This window comes from Phytophthora cinnamomi (assembly GCF_018691715.1).
Source record: "Phytophthora cinnamomi strain GKB4 chromosome Unknown Contig17, whole genome shotgun sequence".
NCBI classification, from domain to species: Eukaryota; Oomycota; class Peronosporomycetes; order Peronosporales; family Peronosporaceae; genus Phytophthora; species Phytophthora cinnamomi.
The window spans coordinates 799739-819001 of record NW_027150950.1 but is presented as its reverse complement, the minus strand read 5'-3'; the positions used below and the strand labels follow the sequence as shown (position 1 = coordinate 819001).

At 55.7% G+C, this 19263-nt stretch overlaps 1 protein-coding gene across 1 annotated transcript; it reads left to right on the top strand.

Moving 5' to 3' along the window:
• On the top strand, positions 1 to 19215 carry IUM83_04705 (cation-transporting ATPase; the record flags this gene model as incomplete). Its single annotated transcript, XM_067928802.1, has 8 exons — positions 1 to 50; positions 15404 to 15626; positions 15697 to 16478; positions 16549 to 17174; positions 17237 to 18507; positions 18609 to 18679; positions 18886 to 19012; positions 19096 to 19215. The coding sequence occupies 8 exons, from the start codon at positions 1 to 3 to the stop codon at positions 19213 to 19215; spliced, it is 3270 nt and encodes a 1089-aa protein (XP_067795997.1).
• Between the last annotated feature and the right edge of the window lie 48 nt (positions 19216 to 19263).

Sequence of the window (19263 nt, the reverse complement as noted above, 5' to 3'; positions counted from 1 at the left end):
ATGTTCAAGGACCTGGCAGACAAGCCCAAGTTGCGGCTTCGCGAGGACCTGTGCGTGCACGTGCTGCCGACGAACCTCAAGCGCACGCTGCTCCCCTGCGTACGCGCAGAAGGTGACGAAGCAAGGCAAAACTATATATAATAGCATCGCCGTACCGTGTTAGCAGCTCCTTTCGCAGCTCTTCAAGGAAAAGCATGGGTGATGACTCACGTAGGCACGCACAAACTCGCAGACATGCTCTGGCCAACGGGAGGACCAGTTTCTAGTCTCTTCCGTCACAACATTGCATAAGGACCTCTCCTCTCCACTTGATGTTGGCTGAATGCATGGGGTCTTGTGCGTGAGTCCGATTTTAGACAGGCCTCTCTTTCGATCTCGAAATGAAATCATGAATGGCAGAGAAATTCCCGCCAATCTGTACTGTAGCTACGAAAAACAAAAACATAGGTTATCAGCCCAAGTATGTTCTCGTTTTCAAAACAAAATCTTTTTTTTCGCTCGCGATTTGCGTGGCGAGTTTTACTCTTATCCTGTCTACACGCAACTAATCCTTAGCAGCAGTCACCTAACCCTTCAATTTACAGATACCAGTATCACTTTTGCTCCGATTAGCCAAGAGAAGGGCAATGCACAATATATTGTAGGTTAGAGAAAGACAAGTCCAGGCAACAGTCTGAAGGTGAGGACGCGTGAATACTCGTGCGAATCATCTACACCATTACTCGGGCAAGTTGAGACTAACGGCCAAGCAAAGTGAGACAAAGTAGCTTTAGGCATTCTCAAGTATGAGATTGGGCACCTACTAAAATGCAAATCACCATGCAAAGTGATAAATCCCCAACCAAAGTGAGAATCAATTACTTTCAGTACTGCTTGTTTTCTCCTTCCTTAGCAGCGTTAATAGCGCCACAGCAGTGGAGTTCCATAGTTACCACTAGTTGCGGTGCAATGCAGCCCATGCAGTCACGCGCGACACTCTCCAGTAGCTCCATGTGATATGTCTAATACAGCGTTACGTGGAAGTCCGCAAAGATCATGCTCTTCATGTAGCTGAGAGTGTACTGGCAGTTCTCGTTGAAGTACTGCTCCAGCGCGGCCTTGATCTCAGGTGTCACCTTGGTTGACGCTGCCTGGGCGCCTCATCGCGTCACCTCCTGATCGCGATTCTCATTGGTCCTGCGGCACGCAGTAGGGCGTGGCACACCGTTGTGTGCAGCTACAGTAAGCCAGTCGCTGTGCTGGGATGGAAGACGGCGAGGACGCACTGTCGCCCCGCGGACACGTGCTTCTTGGGAGCGAACTGGGTATTGTGAGAGCGTTTCGGTGCTACACAAGGTGCTTCAATTGCGGCAGATCTCACTGACGATCATCTTCACGGCGCTGCCGCATAGTGTCGTAGCCACGCGGCTACCGAATCTCCAGACTGCCGCCCATACTGCGAATTGTATGCATGGTAAGTCTACTGCAAATAACAACCTTGCGGAACAGTGTGCTCTGAACGTGAGCAGCTCTCTCACACTTCAGCTTCTGCAGCTCAGCGAGCTCTGCACGAGAGAGAGAGAGAGAGAGAGAGAGAGAGAGAGAGAGAGAGAGAGAGAGAGAGAGAGAGAGAGCTTCCAGCGCCAGAGTCCACCGGTCCTGTCGTGGTACTTTGCCCGACACATACGTGCTAAGGTCTTTTCGTTGCCTATGACGAGTGCGGGGACGCATCCGTAGGTTATGAGCCCAACGAGAGCGCCGCCACCGACCGATACTGGTGACTCCACTGGACAAGACGATGCTGCTGCTGATCTCGAACAAGAGACTCAGAGGTTGTCCGAAAATGTCCAGTTTGCGTGAGGTTTTGCTGAAAGCAGTCAAGCTACCGATCTAGCTAATGGAGTGCTGTCCCACGGTGAAGCGGAACATCCGTTTCGCTCATGGTTGGAATCCCCGGTGACCGCCCGCTTGTGCGCGTGTTACTCAAGGAATTGCGGCGCTCGCAGCCAGCTGCGGCAGAATTATATCATCCGCCGCGTCCGCCAAGCAACCCAGGAAGCGACAGCAACTTCCACGGCGAACGCGGTGATCGAACCCCAGTGAACCAGAGCACAGAGGCACGCTACTGGACAACAACTTCCCTGGTGGCCGCTTCGACGATCGAGAACTCGTCGAGTGCACCAAGGCACTGCGGAACACGGCACCGATCCAGCTGCCGAGACTCTACACCAAGGCTGACTGACTACAAGATCTGGAAGAGCGAGGTGCCGCTGCGCTTCGAGCCGCGCACGCTCGGAGACATCACCTACGGAAGCGAGCGCTACGACGCTGAGTTCGTCCTGCGCCGAGTGAAGTACGCGGAGTGGTACACTGCGCGCAAGAGCAAGACCTTTTCGGCGCTCGCTTTGTCGCTGTCGGTTGACATGCGGTCTACGTTCAAGATTGGCGATTTGCGGGACGACATGGAGGCCGCTTCGCTGCTCTGGACGTTCATCACGAAGCACTTCGAGGCCGGAGACGGCATCAACCCGGACTACTTGCTGCGTGACCTCATGATGAGGATGCTGCAGCCGAACGAGTAGGTGGACACCTACGCCGAGGACATCGAATGAAGGTAACCAAGTTGCGCCAAGCCTAGCGCGAGGTCACGGAGCGGCAGCAAGTCAGCCTGCTGGTGGCCAACGCTATGCTTGTCTTCTCCGACTTGACGCGCGGGTACGCGAACTTCGACGTTTGCGAGCGGCCTAGCACCTGCGCCAGCAGTTGGAGTCGCAGTCGCAGCCTGTGGTGCGTTCTGCCGCCCAGGTGGCGCTTGTCACAGCGGACAGCAAGAGCCGCAAACGCGGCAAGGGTGGAAGCGACAAGAAGGCACACACGAACTGTAGCAACTGCGATGGCGACGGTCACTGGTGGCTCGAACGCACGGAGACCACTGGCAAGCCGCTGTAGCCCGAATTGGAGAAGAAGAAGAAGGAGAAGCTACAGGGCGGACAGCCGCCCACTTCCTTCGTGAAATGTGCAAGATGCCCCAGATGCTGGCGAACGGCTAGGACCTGTCGCCGAGCTAACTTGGTTTACACCTCTAAGATTTGCTGAGCTTGTGGATCTCACAGGAGGTGAGTCGCAGGCAGCGACGACATCTCAGGCTAATGTAGCGACTACAACTTCGAGTGATGAAGAAACAAAAGAGCATGAATCTCATTCTGCAGCACATGTTGCTCCAGCCGCACCGGCACTTGCGTCAACATAGACACAGGCGCAGCATGCGTTGCAGATGTTGATGGCGACGGCTATAAAGAGCCGGTGGGAGGGTATTCAGCAGCGCGAACCGCCACCTACTTGGAAGCAAATACTGTATCATTTGGGGCAAGGAACAAAGGGTGTCTCGATTAGTGGGCCAGTGCTCTAGCCAATGTGCAATGAAGGTGAACCACGGGGGGGGGGGGGGTCACCTGCATCAGGGGAGACTCACCACGGCCGCCAAGTGGATGTGCCTCACGGTCAGCGTGATCGTGGAGGTGGTCAGAGTGATGCACGGGGGTGCGAGCGAAACAGCTCACACCCACGTGACCAAATACGTGATGAAGTGTCAAGTGGGTGCAGCAGATCGCAACTACATGGCCACTTCAATTCACCACCGCGTGGTCCACCGAGGCGAAGTCAGTCACCTCCGGGTCTCGGACGTCGGTGTGACTCGCCGACTCGTGGCCTACCGATGGATCGCCCTGGACCTCCGCCACTGCACTGGCGTGAAGGACCACAAAGTCACTATGGACCGCCACCGCCACCACAGCAGAGGCACGGTAACCCGCAGCATGAACGTGGCTTGCAGCCACACCGAGATGATTGCAACTGGTATCAGCCACTTCGCCACGATGGGTACCGTGGGCCACGTGATGGTTCGTACGGCCACGGGTACTCATCGCGTCGGTTTGATAATCGACAGGGCAATGGATTCTGGCAGGTAAATATAATTGAAAACATCAACGCAGCCAACTGGAATGCTAGAGGATCGGCTGCTGGACGACGTGGTCTACACCCCGAACACCAAGATCAACATCATTAGTCTCGGCTGCACGCAGATGACTGGTCGCTACCAGTTGTCATGCTCACCTGACCGGCGCACAGCCTGGTTGTCCAAGCCAGATACGGTCTTGATATGTGACATGCATGAAACGTCTATCGTCTTCGCACCGAGCGGGTAGCGGACGCGATGGAGATTGTAACGGGGTTACACGTACAAGTGGCTGCAAGCCACTTGTGAATTTAACAGATAGGTTATCTGTTAAAAGTTTTGGATACTTCCTCACATTGGTGTAAGACACACCGATGGATACATTGAAGTGGACCACCACAGTGAGTGGTCCACACATACGCAAAAGATCCTATTGGTAGAAAGCAGCATCTTTCTACCAATCAGAGACATGCATATTAGCGGGGCTCTGACAGCCAGCCGCTGTCAACCCCTTTCATAGATGATAAACAGTTTTAGCAGATTTAGAAGGAAGATCAATTCACAAAACAATACAGTTCTCATTTTACCTTAAACTAGCTACTTGGTGTTTTATTTGATTTATATTATACTTGTGGACTCAAGTATAATTAATTCAAATTATTAATAAACTCCTACGCTTCCTCATACACGTAGCGCGACGTGTAAGCTAAAGTAGTGAGCCAAAGTAGGCCCACTACACCTGGTAGCACTTAGTAGTCCGTCCAACGACCGACTACGTGACGTTCGTACGCGGAGTACGAACGCGGAGCCGAGAACCACATGAGCACGGAGGTGCCCATGGAGAGCTCCAATACGCCTGCAACGCATGTTGCACGCGCGGACTGCCCCCACCTGTCAGATCCAGAGTGAGAGGTCCTCCAGCCACTGTCAACAGTCATGGGGGAGGCGGCGATAGCTACGATGCTGCGTACGCTATCGCCGACAGAGCAACATGGTGTTGCTCTGGGGTTCATCATGAAGGAGCAGCGCGATGCTGCTTCCTCAGTTACGGCGTCGTCAGGGACAACACCGCGTGCTCAACCATTAAAGTTGAGCGTAAGCAATTACGTGGGAAGAGAGGGCGAGCCTCTCCTCCGATGGCTTGTCGAGCTCGACACAGCCATAGCGGCTCGACGCATCGTCGACCCGCTGTCGAAGATCACGTTCGCCATGTCCTGCCTTGGCGGACGCGCAAGGAGTTGGGCGTATGGACGCCGACTCTCCGATCCTACGTGCTTCAGCACGTACGAAGTATTCAAAGAGGAGCTCAGACAAGCGTTTGAGCCCCCGCAAAATGAGTTCCGGTCGAGGGCGGAATTCCTCGACCTGCAGCAGGGTAAGCATGACGTCCATGCTTACGCGCAGCGCGCACGATATTTGGTATCAAATATCGTGACTAACCCGATTGACGAGGCGACCAAGGTCGTCACGTTCATGAAGGGGCTTAGAGATGGGCCTGTGAAGACCTATCTCTTCCGAGAGTACCCGAATACTCTCGAAGCTGCAATCACCCTTGTCATGCAAGAAGAGTTTAGCCTGCGGCAAGCTAAACGCCATGTAAACGTACCGAGGCCGCAACCGCGCCCGGTAGCGAGGACGGGAGGTCCGGAGCCAATGGACCTCTCGAACGCAACAACTGCTGGTTACCAGCAGCAGGGAGGTAACGTGCGATGCTTCCGTTGTGGAAGGATCGGTCACTTTGCACGGGGGTGCACAGCTCCCATGCCCCCTGGAGGTGGCCGTCGTGGCGATGCTAGGCATCGCCGCGGACCAACAAAAAACGCGAACATCCAGTAGGCGCGGGGCGCCCTACTGGTGGTGCAGTCGCGCGTGCCGATATCGGGCACGCGACACTGAGGACTGCAGCCCCCAGTGAGACCAGCTCTCACTGCAAGAAACAAGATGACAGGCCAAACCTAGTCATCTTGAAGGTTTACTCGAAGAGAGCGAGTGACTCTCTTCGAGCTTTGGTAGATTCAGGCGCGTCGAACAACTTTGTTCGACTACGAAGCCTGTCGAGACTTGACTTCGAGGAGGTAAATGTACCTCGAAGTCTTCTGGAGGTACGACTGGCAACAGGTGCCATCGTAAAGACCGAGAAGCGCGTCGTGAACGTGCGCTTCTCGTACAAACAACGAGTGTTTGTCGAACACTTTATCGTCCTGGACCTGGACGATAAGTTCGACGTAGTAATGGGCATGCCGTGGCTTGCACGGCATGATCCGGTGATAGACTGGAAGAAGCGCACGCTCGTGCGCTTCGGACGCGACAGCGGAACAGAGAGCGATGGCCCTGTTACCGCAGCGCGCGCACCAGCAGGTGCGCGCGGCTCACCAGTCGAGACAGCGCTTCATGCTGCTGTCCCGGAGTGCCCAGGAAGTGCGCGAGGGCGCGCACAAGTGAGACCCACGTCGGCAATGCTGCCGACGTCGGAAGAAAAAGATGTGTTGGTTCCGGGAACCAACACCCACGTTCAAGCGTGTAAGGGACAGTCCCTGACCCGAAGCGGTCAGGTCGACAACGACGCGTCGGCTCCGAGAGCCGACGCACCCTCGGTCATGAGGGACTCCGCCAATGAATGGCGTCGAGGTGACGAAGGCGTGTCAACTCCGGGAGTTGACGCTGCAAACAGTGCGGACGGTTGCAAACGTACCGCACTGACGCAATTTGCATGCTGTCGTGCAGCCGGGCTGCACGACGAAGCGCCATGCGATCAAGCCGGGCTTGATATCGCACGCCCGCAGACAGGGCCCGCCGGCGAACGACTGTCCACGGCCGGGCCTGGACCAGAAGAACAACTGTGCGGAGCCGGGCTCCGCACAACAACAAGACGGCGCAAGCGGAAAACGCTGCGCAAGTCTTGGTCCGGGACCGAGACGCAACAAGAGCAGTCTGCTGGGCAGACTGCGGCGGTGACGCCGAATGTCAAGACGCTAAGCGTCTTGACGCGCACCGATATTGGATTCCAGTATCATGAGATGGGACTCGCTAGTCCTCCGACAATGGCGTCGGAGCTGACTTCGCTTCCAGCCATGAGCAGGAAGCGCTTCACACGCGACGTGGACGATGGACGCATCGAGCAAGTCTGCGTTCTTTCGGACAGCGAAAGAACGGAGAGCGAGAGCGAAGAGCTGAGGCAGCTCTTCATGGGAAGTACCACTGAGAGTGAAGACACTCTCAGTGCGAAGACGAAGCGAGAGCGCTTCGAGGAACAAGGTTGGGACTCGCTGAAGTCGAGTCCCTATTACGAATTGTTGAGGGAGTACAAAGACGTACTCCCGGAAGAGATTCCTGCGGAGCTTCCGCAGAATAAGGGCATTCAGCACGAGATTGATCTCGTGCCGGGCACGAAGTACTGTGTCACGCGGCAGTGGCCACTGTCGCGAGAACAAGTAAAAGCAATCGACGACTTCTTTGAAAGTCGTCGCAAAGCAGGACAAGTGCGGGAATCAAAGTCCCCGCACAGTGCTCCGACGTTCTGTGTCAAAAAGCCACAGGGCGGATGGCGCATCGTTCATGCCTACAACAAGCTGAACGATGCGACGGTACCGGCGCAGACGCCGATACCGCGAAAAGATGTTATCATCGATTCAATGGCCGGGAGCACCGTTTACAGTGCTCTCGACTTGCGAGATGGATTTTATCAAATCCTAATGCGTGAGAGCGATATCCCTCTCACGGCAGTGAGCACGCCAAGCGGCATGCTCTGGGAGTGGCTAGTAATGCCACAGGGGCTTAAGAATGCCCCTGCGACTTTCAACAGGTGCGTGACGCACTTGTTGCGCTCGGTGCGCGACTTCGCACCGAGCTACTTCGACGATGTGTTCATCCACAGCCGGGCTGTGGATGGGAAGACCGACGTAGAGATGCACAGGGTGCATCTCCGGAAGCTACTTGAGCTTATGCGAAAGCATAAGCTCTACGCGAACCTGAAGAAGTGTATCTTCGGGGCGAGCGAGATACCCGTCCTCGGGTGTCTCGTAGGGAAGAATGGTGTTCGCCCTGACCCGGAAAAGGTCAGAGTGATCAATGAATGGCCAACGCCTTCAAGTGTCAAGGAACTGAGGCAGTTCCTTGGCTTGGCCACGTACTTGTGCAAGTACGTGGAGGACTATGCGGGCAAGATCCGCCCGCTGTCACAGCTTCTCAAGAAGGAAGCTGTGTGGAATTGGACAACCGATTGCCAAAAGTCATTCGATGCAGTCAAGCGGGGCTTGACTGAGGCACCGATCTTGGCAGTAGCTGACCAAGATCGTCCATTTCACGTCGTATGTGACGCATCCGACTTTGCAATCGGATGCGCGTTGATACAGCACGATCACGAGGGCCGTGATCGTGTCGTCTACTACCAATCGCGTCAGCTGAAGCCAGCTGAGCGCAACTATCCGGTGCATGACAAGGAACTCCTTGCCATGAAGTACGCACTCGCAAAGTTCCGAGTGTATTTGCTTGGAAGTAGACCATTTGTGGTCTACACCGACCATGCTTCACTGCGTACCGCAGTGAAGTCACCACACATTTCACAAAGAATGGCGAGATGGCTCTCATTCTTTGCAGAGTATAACTTCCGGGTCGAATACAAACCCGGAAGATTGAATGTAGTGGCCGACGCGTTATCACGTCGGCCGGACTACGCAGAAGCTGCTGACGTCAATGCCATTGACGCCATGCGATCGAGCAAACCCACATCATCCCTGTTGGACGATGTGAAGGCCGCGTACGCGCACGACGCGGGACGCGAAGCTCTTGCTGGCCTATGGCACAGCGCCTTCTGACAAGTCCCGTCAGAAGCTGCCCAAGCACCTTCGAGCGCGTGCACACCGATATCGGGTGCACGACGGACTGCTTCTTTACAATGCAGTCGACGACAACGCGGATCGCGTTGTCGTACCAAATGGCCATGACCTGCGACTCAGGATCATGTACGAGTATCATGATGCCCCGACTGCGGGACATCTCGGACGTGAGAAGACTTACGTCATTCTCACGCGCGACTTCTACTGGCACCACCAGTATAAGTGGGTGCGCAAGTACATCCGTGCTTGCGAGGTATGCCAACGCGCAAAGCCTGGGCCATTCGCGCAGGCTCCACTGCAATCACTACCGACTCCGTCGGAGTGTTGGAAGTCCATGTCTTTGGACTTCATCTTTGGTCTTCCCCCGGATAGCGGAGGGAACACCGGTGTTGTGGTCTTCGTAGACCGCTTCAGCAAGATGGTACATCTTGCTGCGGTGCCGGCAGAGGTGACCGCGAAGCAGACGGCCCGTCTGTTCGTTGACATGGTGTTCAAACACCATGGCATGCCGTCCGACATCGTGTCGGACAGAGACCCGCGCTTCACAGCGCACCTGTGGCAAGAAGTGTTTACACTTCTTGGGAGCCAGCTTTCCATGTCGACTGCGGATCATCCGCAGACGGACGGTCAAACCGAGCGCGTGAATCACGTGCTCGTCGATATGTTGAAGAGCTACGCTCACTCGTTCCAATACTGGAGCGAGTGTTTATCGATGGCAGAGTTTGCCATCAACAACTCAGTGCATGCCACGACAGGGCATACACCGTTCTACGTGAATGCCATGCGGCATCCACGTCTACCGAGTTTACTCGGAGTGATGGCTCCCACTTTAAGTGGGGGAGGATCTACGACTGCAATACTGCAGCCGCAGAAAACCGCTGACACTTGCACAGTGTCAGCTGCAACAATGGACAAACCACATGAGTCTGCGCAGGGCGCAGACTCCCCAACAACAAGGTTAACGACCACGGGTCTGCGCAGGGCGCAGACACCGCAAAGAACCACGCAGAGGCCGGGCCTCTAGCGGAGAGCGAGCTGAATGACTTCAGCTCGGATGCAATCAGTTTCATCACCAAAAGACAAGCCGCAATTCGGTTTGTCCAAGACACAATAGCAGCTTCTGTTGATCAACAGAAGCTGAACGCAGACAATGATGGCAGAGGCAACACAAATGAATTTAAAGTTGGTTCATTAGTTTTGTTAGCTACACAAAACCTGCCTAGACATGCAGTTTCGGATTTCGGAGCAAGCAAGCTTGCTCCGCGCTTCATCGGGCCGTTCACTGTGTTGGCACGGCACGGCAACGCATACACGCTAGACATACCGTCTAGCATGCGCCTCCATCCGACCTTTTACGTCGGACGGCTGAAGCCATACCTGCAGCACGAGCCGTCTAGCTCGGCTGACCCGAAGCCTTGGCAGGAGCCGAGGCAGAAGCGGAGGACTTGGCCTCGGCGACGAGCAGCCTCTCCTCCAGCGCGCGGACGCGCTGGAGCAACCCCTTCATCTGGGTCCCCAGCTCGACCTGGATGTTCGAGGCGGTCTGCGAGACCGCCGCGACTTGGGCCTTCTGGTTCGCCAGCTCCTGTTTCAGGGCGGCGAACTCAGCGCCCTGCAGACGCTCCACGGCGGTCAACCGGTCGTGGAGAGGCGCATACTGATCCGCCCGGGGCTGATCATACCCGGGGCGTGTTCCCACCCCCGCCACCGCCGATCCGTGACGCCCGCGGCTCAACCCGCTGGATTGTTGAGCGGATTGTTGACCATAGTATCCCGAAAACGAACCCTCAAGGGGCTCGTTTTCGTATTCGTTGGAGAGGATTTCCTCCCCATCGAGATACATGGGAGCCGCGGAACGTCTTGCTGGAGGACGTTCCGGCAATGGTGAGGGCGTACGAGGAGCAGTACGCGCTGGTGCAGCGGAATTAGAGCGAGCGCTGCGATCATCGCTAGCGCCCGAACCCTCACGTGCTAAGAACTTAGCACGGAGCTCTTTGAGACTCTCGGGCACACGGAACGACGTGTACCCGTTTAGGTCGCGGTCGCTCAACCGGACCGCGCCAGGGAAGCACTTCGTGCACTGAAAGTCCTCGGGTACAGCGCACGGCACATTTGCCTCCTCAGCAGCAACATGAAGTTGCTCCAGCTTTCCACTCTTCGAGTACGTCTCGAAGCGATCACGCGCTTGCTTAATCCGATCACGGTAAGCACTCGGCCTCTTGTTGAAGTTATCAACAAAGGCGTTCCAACTTTGACAAAGTGCCTGCCATTCGGGCACCTTGCTGCGAGAAGATGTCTTCTTGCTTTGAAACCATCGGAGCTCATGAAAGAGTCCGATGTAGTAATCGCGCCTTTGATGCGTCTCCGCATCAAAGCGCAGCTCGGCAGCCACAGCGTCATCTTTGATGGCGCTGCATACGTACAGCGGTACCTCATTCGGAGGTACCGAGTTCCCATACCGGTCCGCGATTTCGGACGCGGACGGCATCCATGGATCGCGCGCTGCAGGCGCAGCGCGCGGAGTACTGAGAGCCCCAGCGGAAGCGAGTGGGGTATCGCTCTCAGTACGCGAACGCTCCGAACTCGAAGCGTCCGATTCGTCCCCTTCGCGCGGGCGAATGTTCTTGGCATGAGGGTCGAGCGATTCGCTCGACACTGAGTCTTTGCGCTTTGAGGGCGAGTTCTCCTCGCCCTCCATATCTTCATCGTCGTCGTCGAAGTCGACGACGTCGCCGTACTTCGCCTTCTGGCGTTCGAAGTAGTCGTCGATGGAGAGATGACTCCCCACCGACTTAGAAGACTTCTTCTGAGGCGCGCTCATTGTTGAATGAGCGCGGATTTCTTCTCCAAACGCGGAGAATTGACGTATGGTCAATTCCGAAGATTGACGTGCGGAGACCCCGCGCGTCTAACCTTAAGGGGGGGATGGTGTAACGGGGTTACACGTACAAGTGGCTGCAAGCCACTTGTGAATTTAACAGATAGGTTATCTGTTAAAAGTTTTGGATACTTCCTCACATTGGTGTAAGACACACCGATGGATACATTGAAGTGGACCACCACAGTGAGTGGTCCACACATACGCAAAGATCCTATTGGTAGAAAGCAGCATCTTTCTACCAATCAGAGACATGCATATTAGCGGGGCTCTGACAGCCAGCCGCTGCCAACCCCTTTCATAGATGATAAACAGTTTTTAGCAGATTTTAGAGGAAGATCAATTTACAAACAACACAGTTCTCATTTCACCTAATCTAAGTCACTTGGAGTCTTATCTGATTTGAATTATATTTGTGTATTCAAATATAATTAACTCAAGTAATTACTATGTACTTACGCTTCCTCATACACGTTGCGCAACGTGTAAGCTAAAGTAGTGAGTCAAGTTAGACCCACTACAGAGATGGCGGCACTCAGCAAGACATGGATAATAAGAAGCAGATGGAGCTGCCGCATCAACGCTTCGGCCATGTCGCAGTGGACACCGTGAGGCGCCTTGCGCACAAGTTAAATGTTGGGGTTAAGCTAAATGCAAACGGGCTGACTTCCTACGAATGCGTTGCATGTGCAGAAGGCAAAGCCGAGCGAATGACTCACGCCCGAATTCCTGTGCGCAAGTCCAAACCGCTTGAAGGCCTAATGATGGGTATCTTCTCCATCAAGCCTGCCACTGTTGAAGGTACTGGCATATGTCTCTATGTTGTAGACGAAGCTACACGCTATAAATGAGCGCTTCTCATAGAGAGCAAAGGACAAGCTACATTTCACATCAACGTCCTGATCAATCAACTGCGTACGAAGTTTCCTAAGTACAAAGTTGTACGACTATGGAGCGATCAAGGTGGTGGATTCATGAATACTGAGCTTGAGGACTACTGCAATACCTACGGTATCGAGCTGAAGACCACGAACTCGTACTCACCACAGGAGAATGGCATTGTAGAACGTCCGAACGGAGTTGTTCTACTCCGCATTCGCGCCATGCTGGGAGTGACGGGATGGCCAAACATCCTGTGGGGCGAGGCATTGCTGCCCATTGTCAAACGTTGAACAGCATGCCGACCAAGCCGCTGGGCTTGACGTCGCCGCGTCGACGTCTGTTTCGAGATGAGCCCATGCTTGACGACCTGCGAGTTTGGGGGTGTATTACACATGTGCGTATTCCCCCAGAGTCAAGACAGCGCAAAGACAAATTGGATCCAAGGGCTAGATGGTCATTGTTGCTGGGTTACAGTCTAACTACGCCCGGCTACAAATTTCTCGATCTGAAGACAGCTCAGATAGCGACTGCTCAAGGTTTCAACGCGCGCTTCCATGAAGAATTCGCTGCACATGGTGCTTACGTACAGCACCTACTAGAAAATGCTCTTCTCGATGGAGACCATGAGCTTCCCGAAACAGTACCAGTTGCTCGCACCAAGACGGTCATGGAGTCATTCTTGACGGTACAGAGTAACACGGGGTCAGCTAGCTGGGGTCAAATCATCGAAGAAGCCCCAAGTGCAGACGAATCTACTGTGACTGTGCCAGCCTTCCGGAACCTAACTCGCACTCACCTACAGAGGGTGCTGCGGATCAGCTTGGAGTTGCTACGCCTGCTGGATTGCCAACAGAGATGCCACCCGCGGTGTCTAAGGCGGCGAAGAAGCGCCGGAAGCGCCGTGCGTGTAAGAAAGCAAAGGCGGAAAAGGAGACAAGCGGTTTCGTGATATAACCTTCGCCGATGGATCCCTGCCTCAAGCGACCGAGACGGATGCGGAGGTCAATGTTTGGTTGTCGGACTACGTGGTGGGCAACGTGATGTCTACCGCGGATGTGACGATCCCGACGACGTAAAGTAAGCTCGCGCGAGCAAGCATTGGTTCCATTGGCGACCTGTCATGCTGGCGGAGTTAGTGTCGCTCTCAGATCACAAGACATGGAAACTGGTACCCCGCAAGATGGCCAAGAACCTGAAGGTGATCACTTGCAGGTGGATTCATGCTGTCAAGCGTGACGAGCGAGGTCACATCAAACGGTTCAAGGCCAGACTGGCAATCCATGGCTTCAAGCAAGAGCTGGGAATCAACTACTCTGAGACCTACGCTCCGGTTATCCGGTTTGAGACTATCCGTGCGCGATCTACTTTGCAGTGCAACGAGGCTGGGAGGTGCTTCAACACGCTATGAAGACAGCTTTTCTTCTACTGTGGCTTGCTGGCCTCTGGGAAGAACTGTCATGGAAGTACAATGTGCCTTTGTTACTTGGGGGACAATCAGGGTGCCATTGCTCTGTCTGCGAACCCGGCTAGCACTCCAAGTCGAAACACATCGACAACAAGAGGCACATGGTGCGTCGCAAAGTGGAACTGGAGCTCCTGACTACCCAGTACATTAGCACTGTGGAGATGGTGGTAGACATCATGACGAAGGCACTTGGAGTGGCGAAGTTCACGCGCTTCCGAAAGGAAACGAAGGTGCTTCCTATTGTGAGCGGGGACAGCGAGGATGGACCATCACAGGCGGCGGACGAGGCACAAGCCTCAACTACCACGGCTTCACACCGTGTCTACACGACAACAACGAGTGCGTGATGCGGACGTCTGCCCTGCGGGCCAAGCTAGCTGCGCTAGACTTGTGTGGCTGCGCCACTACACGTGCCATACCTTTCAAACGGCTGCGTGTGGTGCTGCGCATCCGTATGGATCATGGCGATGGGGCTGCGGTGAGGTGAGACATACTGCGTGGGAACAATCGCATGCGGAAGTGATCACAACGCCTTGGCCCTCGGCGCTGGGATCACATGGGATTGTGAGAGCGTTTCGGTGCTACACAAGGTGCTTCAATTGCGGCAGATCTCACTGACGATCATCTTCACGGCGCTGCCGCATAGTGTCGTAGCCACGCGGCTACCGAATCTCCAGACTGCCGCCCATACTGCGAATTGTATGCATGGTAAGTCTACTGCAAATAACAACCTTGCGGAACAGTGTGCTCTGAACGTGAGCAGCTCTCTCACACTTCAGCTTCTGCAGCTCAGCGAGCTCTGCACGAGAGAGAGAGAGAGAGAGAGAGAGAGAGAGAGAGAGAGAGAGAGAGAGAGAGAGAGAGAGAGAGAGAGAGAGAGAGAGAGAGAGAGAGAGAGAGAGAGAGAGAGAGAGAGAGCTTCCAGCGCCAGAGTCCACCGGTCCTGTCGTGGTACTTTGCCCGACACATACGTGCTAAGGTCTTTACTTTGCCTATGACGACTGCGGGGACGGATCCTGGGTCACCTCAGGCATTGCGCTGAAGCGCGCAAGAGGAATAAGGAGAGAGAACGAAGGGCGTGCGCTGCGTGTGGAGCACGGTGACCAACCTTTTCCCGCGCGCGCGAATTCTCACTTTGCATGGTGATTTGCATTTTAGTAGGTGCCCAATCTAATATTTGAGAATGCCTAAAGTTAACTCTTTCAGTACTGCTAATCCGTTACAGGTCTTCATCTACCTGTTAGAATTACCAATCGAATTACATTTGAAGGAGTTTTCAACCAAACAGTGGAATGATGTGTCCAATCCGTTTCTGTCTAAAGCGATGTGCTGTACCGACTAACACGTAGTATTTGCGTACCGTTATGCCATCCCCCCATAACCTGATGTGTGTCATACAAAATCTTCAGCCTCGACCACGCATCCAGCACCGCCGAGGAAGAGACTCGCCGCGAGCTGCCACAGCAGGAGTTGCAGACGCTGCTGCTCTACGGCTACGAGCGCTGGGAGCAGGTGGCCGTCTACCTCGTGGTGATGCGCCACCTGCTGATCCACCGCCTGAGCAAGCAGGCCTTTCTTGCTGCTCGCTGGAACCGAACTCTTCATCTCGCTCTGGGTCATCGTCACCGTTTGGTTCGTGACCGTTGTAGTGTACCGCTTCAAGATCCTTAACTTCTTACGCTACCCGGCGGCGCTGGACAAGTGCACGCGCGTGCTCATGTACAAGTCTAAGGTGACGGAGACCATGCTCTCGGACCGCTCGAGCGTGGCGCAGATGGTGCTCAAGGTCGAGAGCTTCCTCTTCCCGCACTCGCGCCAGGGCGTCGAAGAGACCGTGAGGGGGCACACGACCGCGGAGGGCGCGCGCTACTTGGAGTTCCAGCGCCTGCGCTACACGTACGACGACGTGGAGGGCAAGTTCATCCCAAGCTCCGTAGTTCTGCAGGACACGGACGACAAAATCCTCTCGGACTCGCAGGGCCTGACCAACGACGAGCAAGCGCGTCGCCAGGACATCGTGGGTCGCATCGCTATTGAAGTGGAGATGCCTTCGTGGGTCACGTCCATCGTGAACGAGTTCTTCTCCTTCTTCTACATATACCAACTCATGTGCTACTACGTCTGGTACTTCACCGACTACGTCTGGGTGTCCGTGCTCAACACGGTGGTCATCGCGCTGGCCGCGGCCTTCAACATCTACGCCAAGCGCAGCATGCTGGTGTCCGTCGTGCAGATGTCGCAATACGTGGCCGACGTGACGGTCAAGCGCGACGGCGAGTGGTCCACCATCAAGTCGTTGGACTTGGCCCCCGGTGACCTCGTGCACGTGGCCGAGAACTGGGAGCTGCCGTGCGACATGGTCATCGTCAAGGGTTCGACGGTGTGCGATGAGTCCATGATCACGGGCGAGTCCATGCCCGTGCAGAAGTTTCCGCTGCCCAACGGCAGCAGCGACGACTACGACGCCGAGGGCCAGGGCAAGAAGTACATGGTCTTCTCCGGCACCAAGACACTGGCGTCGGGTCGCGACGAGGAGATCCTAACCATCGTGCAGGCCACCGGCGCTCACACCAGCCGCGACCAGCTCGTACCCGGCCCCGATCCGATTCAAGTACGACGAGCACCTCAAGGCTGTCTTCTTCGTGCTGTTCGTCATCGGCCTCATCGCCGCCTACTTCGCCATGAAGTTCCTGATCGAGAACGCCGGTCTGATCAACACGCTGTTCGCCTTCGTGTACGACATGTTCATGTTCAGCGCCGTCGTGAACCCGCTGCTACCCGTTGTGATGACCATTGACCATATGAACGCTGCGAAGCGCCTCCAAAAGCAGGACGTCTTCTTTCTGAACCCACAGCGTCTCACGTTCTGCGGTAAGGTCCGCGTCTTCAGCTTCGACAAGACCGGCACGATCACCAAGGAGGACCTAGACTACCGTGGCTGCGTTCCCATTGGCGAGTCGAGTGGGTTCCTGCCGGAGTTCAACGACATGACGGACGCTTCCCTGAACCAGATGATGACGTTTTCGCTAGCGCCGTGCCACGCTGTGGGCTCGCTCAACGGCGAGCTGGTGGGCAACAAGGTCGAGGTAAAGATGTTCAAGAGGACGCAGTGGAAGCTCATCGAGCTGGAAGGCCAGCTGCCCGTTGTGCAGTCGGCCGACGGATTCGAGGAGCGAGTTCGTCAAGCGCTTTGCGTTCGACCACCACCACATGTCCTAGAGCGTTGTGATGAAGCAGCGCAGCACCGTCAAGTTCATCGTCTTCCGCAAGGGCTCGTACGAGAAGACTGGCGTCCGTGTCCAGCAGCGACTCGATCCCGGCCAACTACTTTGAGACGGCCGAGAAACTGGCCAAAAACGGCTTCTACGTGCTCGGTATCGCGTTCAAGGAGATGCCGGCCATGAGCGAAGCCGCCCTCGCCGCCTTCCTGGTCGACAGTGACGCTGTCGAGGAGTCTCTGGCCCTGCTGGGCCAGATCATGTTCCGCAACGAGATCAAGGAGGACTCGCGCGACGCGATTCGCAGTCTCAAGCAAGGCGATATCCGCCCGGTGATGATCACGGGCGACAACGCCATGACCGGTTGCTTCATTGCCCGGGCCAGTGGAATGGTGGAGGACTCGAAAATGGTGCTGGGCGACATGGTGGCCGACGAGAAGGTTGGCAGCATGTTCGTGTGGAAGGACGTGGACTCGCAGCAGGTGTTCTCGTTCGATGACATCCGCGACATGGTTGAGTCTGTGGACACCAACGTGGAGCTGGCTGTGACCGGCAAGGCCTTCGACTTCCTGGTCAAGATGGGCGACATCCAGAAGATCCTGCTCAAAACCTGCATCTTCAGTCGCATGACGCCTCAAGGTAAGGTGGACTGCGTCATGCTTCACATGGGAACGGGTTCCGTGACCGGAATGTGCGGTGGCAGCGGCAACGGCTGCGGCGATCTGCGTATTGCGCACGTCGGCGTGGCGCTCAGTGACGCTGAAGCTTCAGTGGTGTCTCCGTTCACGAGCAAGGCCCGATCGTACATGATGAGGTGCTTAACACTCTCGAACGACGTGACCTGCGCTCCACGTCCCTCTAGCACCGGATCCACCACGGCCTCGACCGGCCTCATCCGTATCGGCTGCCGTACCGTCATGTACTGCAACGGCGTCTTCATCTCGCAGTTCGGCTTCATGTACCTGGACGGCGCCATCCTGGTCGGCATCTCATACGGCCTCACGCGCGCTCGGCCGCTCAAGACCATGGGTTCGCAGCGTCCGACGTCGAGTCTCGTGGGTCCCACGACCGTATGCTCACTCGTCGGTGCCTCCGTGATCCACTGGCTGTTCCTGTACGGCGCCATCCACGACCTGACCACACAGCCCTGGTATTGCCCGTTCCAGCCGAGCGACGTCAACCTGGTGCAGTGGTGGCTGCTGCAGGACGGCCACCTGGACTCGGCGCTGTGGTTCATCATTTCACGAACACTGCTACAAGGAGCCATGGGGGCACACCGATGGTGCCATGGCCTGGTACGCGAGCGCTGCGACGTGGCTTCTAACCTAGGCTGCAGACATCGCGATCCTGCGTCAATTCCCTCCGGCGGTGTGCTGTAGACACGATCTGAAAGCAGCTGCCGCTCATGTTCGAGGCGCTCGGCAAGAAGGTGTTCATATGGCTGGTAGATATTCGCAGTGGCTCCAGGTGCCGCAACGCTAGCTGCAACCGTGTATAGCTCCTCGACAACTGTCCGTCCTCTATTTCTGAGGATTGGCGGTCACTTACACGGCCCTCGGCACGCGCCATCCTGCAACACTGCCGCAGACATCTGCGCACGCTCCCCCAGCAGCAAGCTCCGTGCGCCCTCCTCCCTACACACTGCGTAGCACAGCTCATTCTGCGATCTGCAGCCGCAAGACCATCAAGGCCAACACCAAGCGCAAGAGAGGTGTAGACTTGTTCGGCGACATCGACAGGGAAGAGCGCAGCGACTCGGAGGACCGCGAGCGCTGCTTCCAGAGGCAGCAGCGCAATGAGGCGAGAGCGCATTGGTGGATTGTCGCTAAAGCTGGGCAAGAAGTTTGGAACTCAGTTGAAGGGCACGTTCATTGATACTCCAGGTGACGGGCCTCCTCCTGCAAGTGGTCGCCTCTGTTGATACCGGCTGCTGCATCAGATTCAAAGCACTAGCGGCAGGAGTAGGAGAACTCCGAGCAGCAGCAGATGCAGTCTCGCGGTGAGCGTATGCCTCAGTCAGAGCTGGAGTTGAAGCTACTACATGAGTAGTG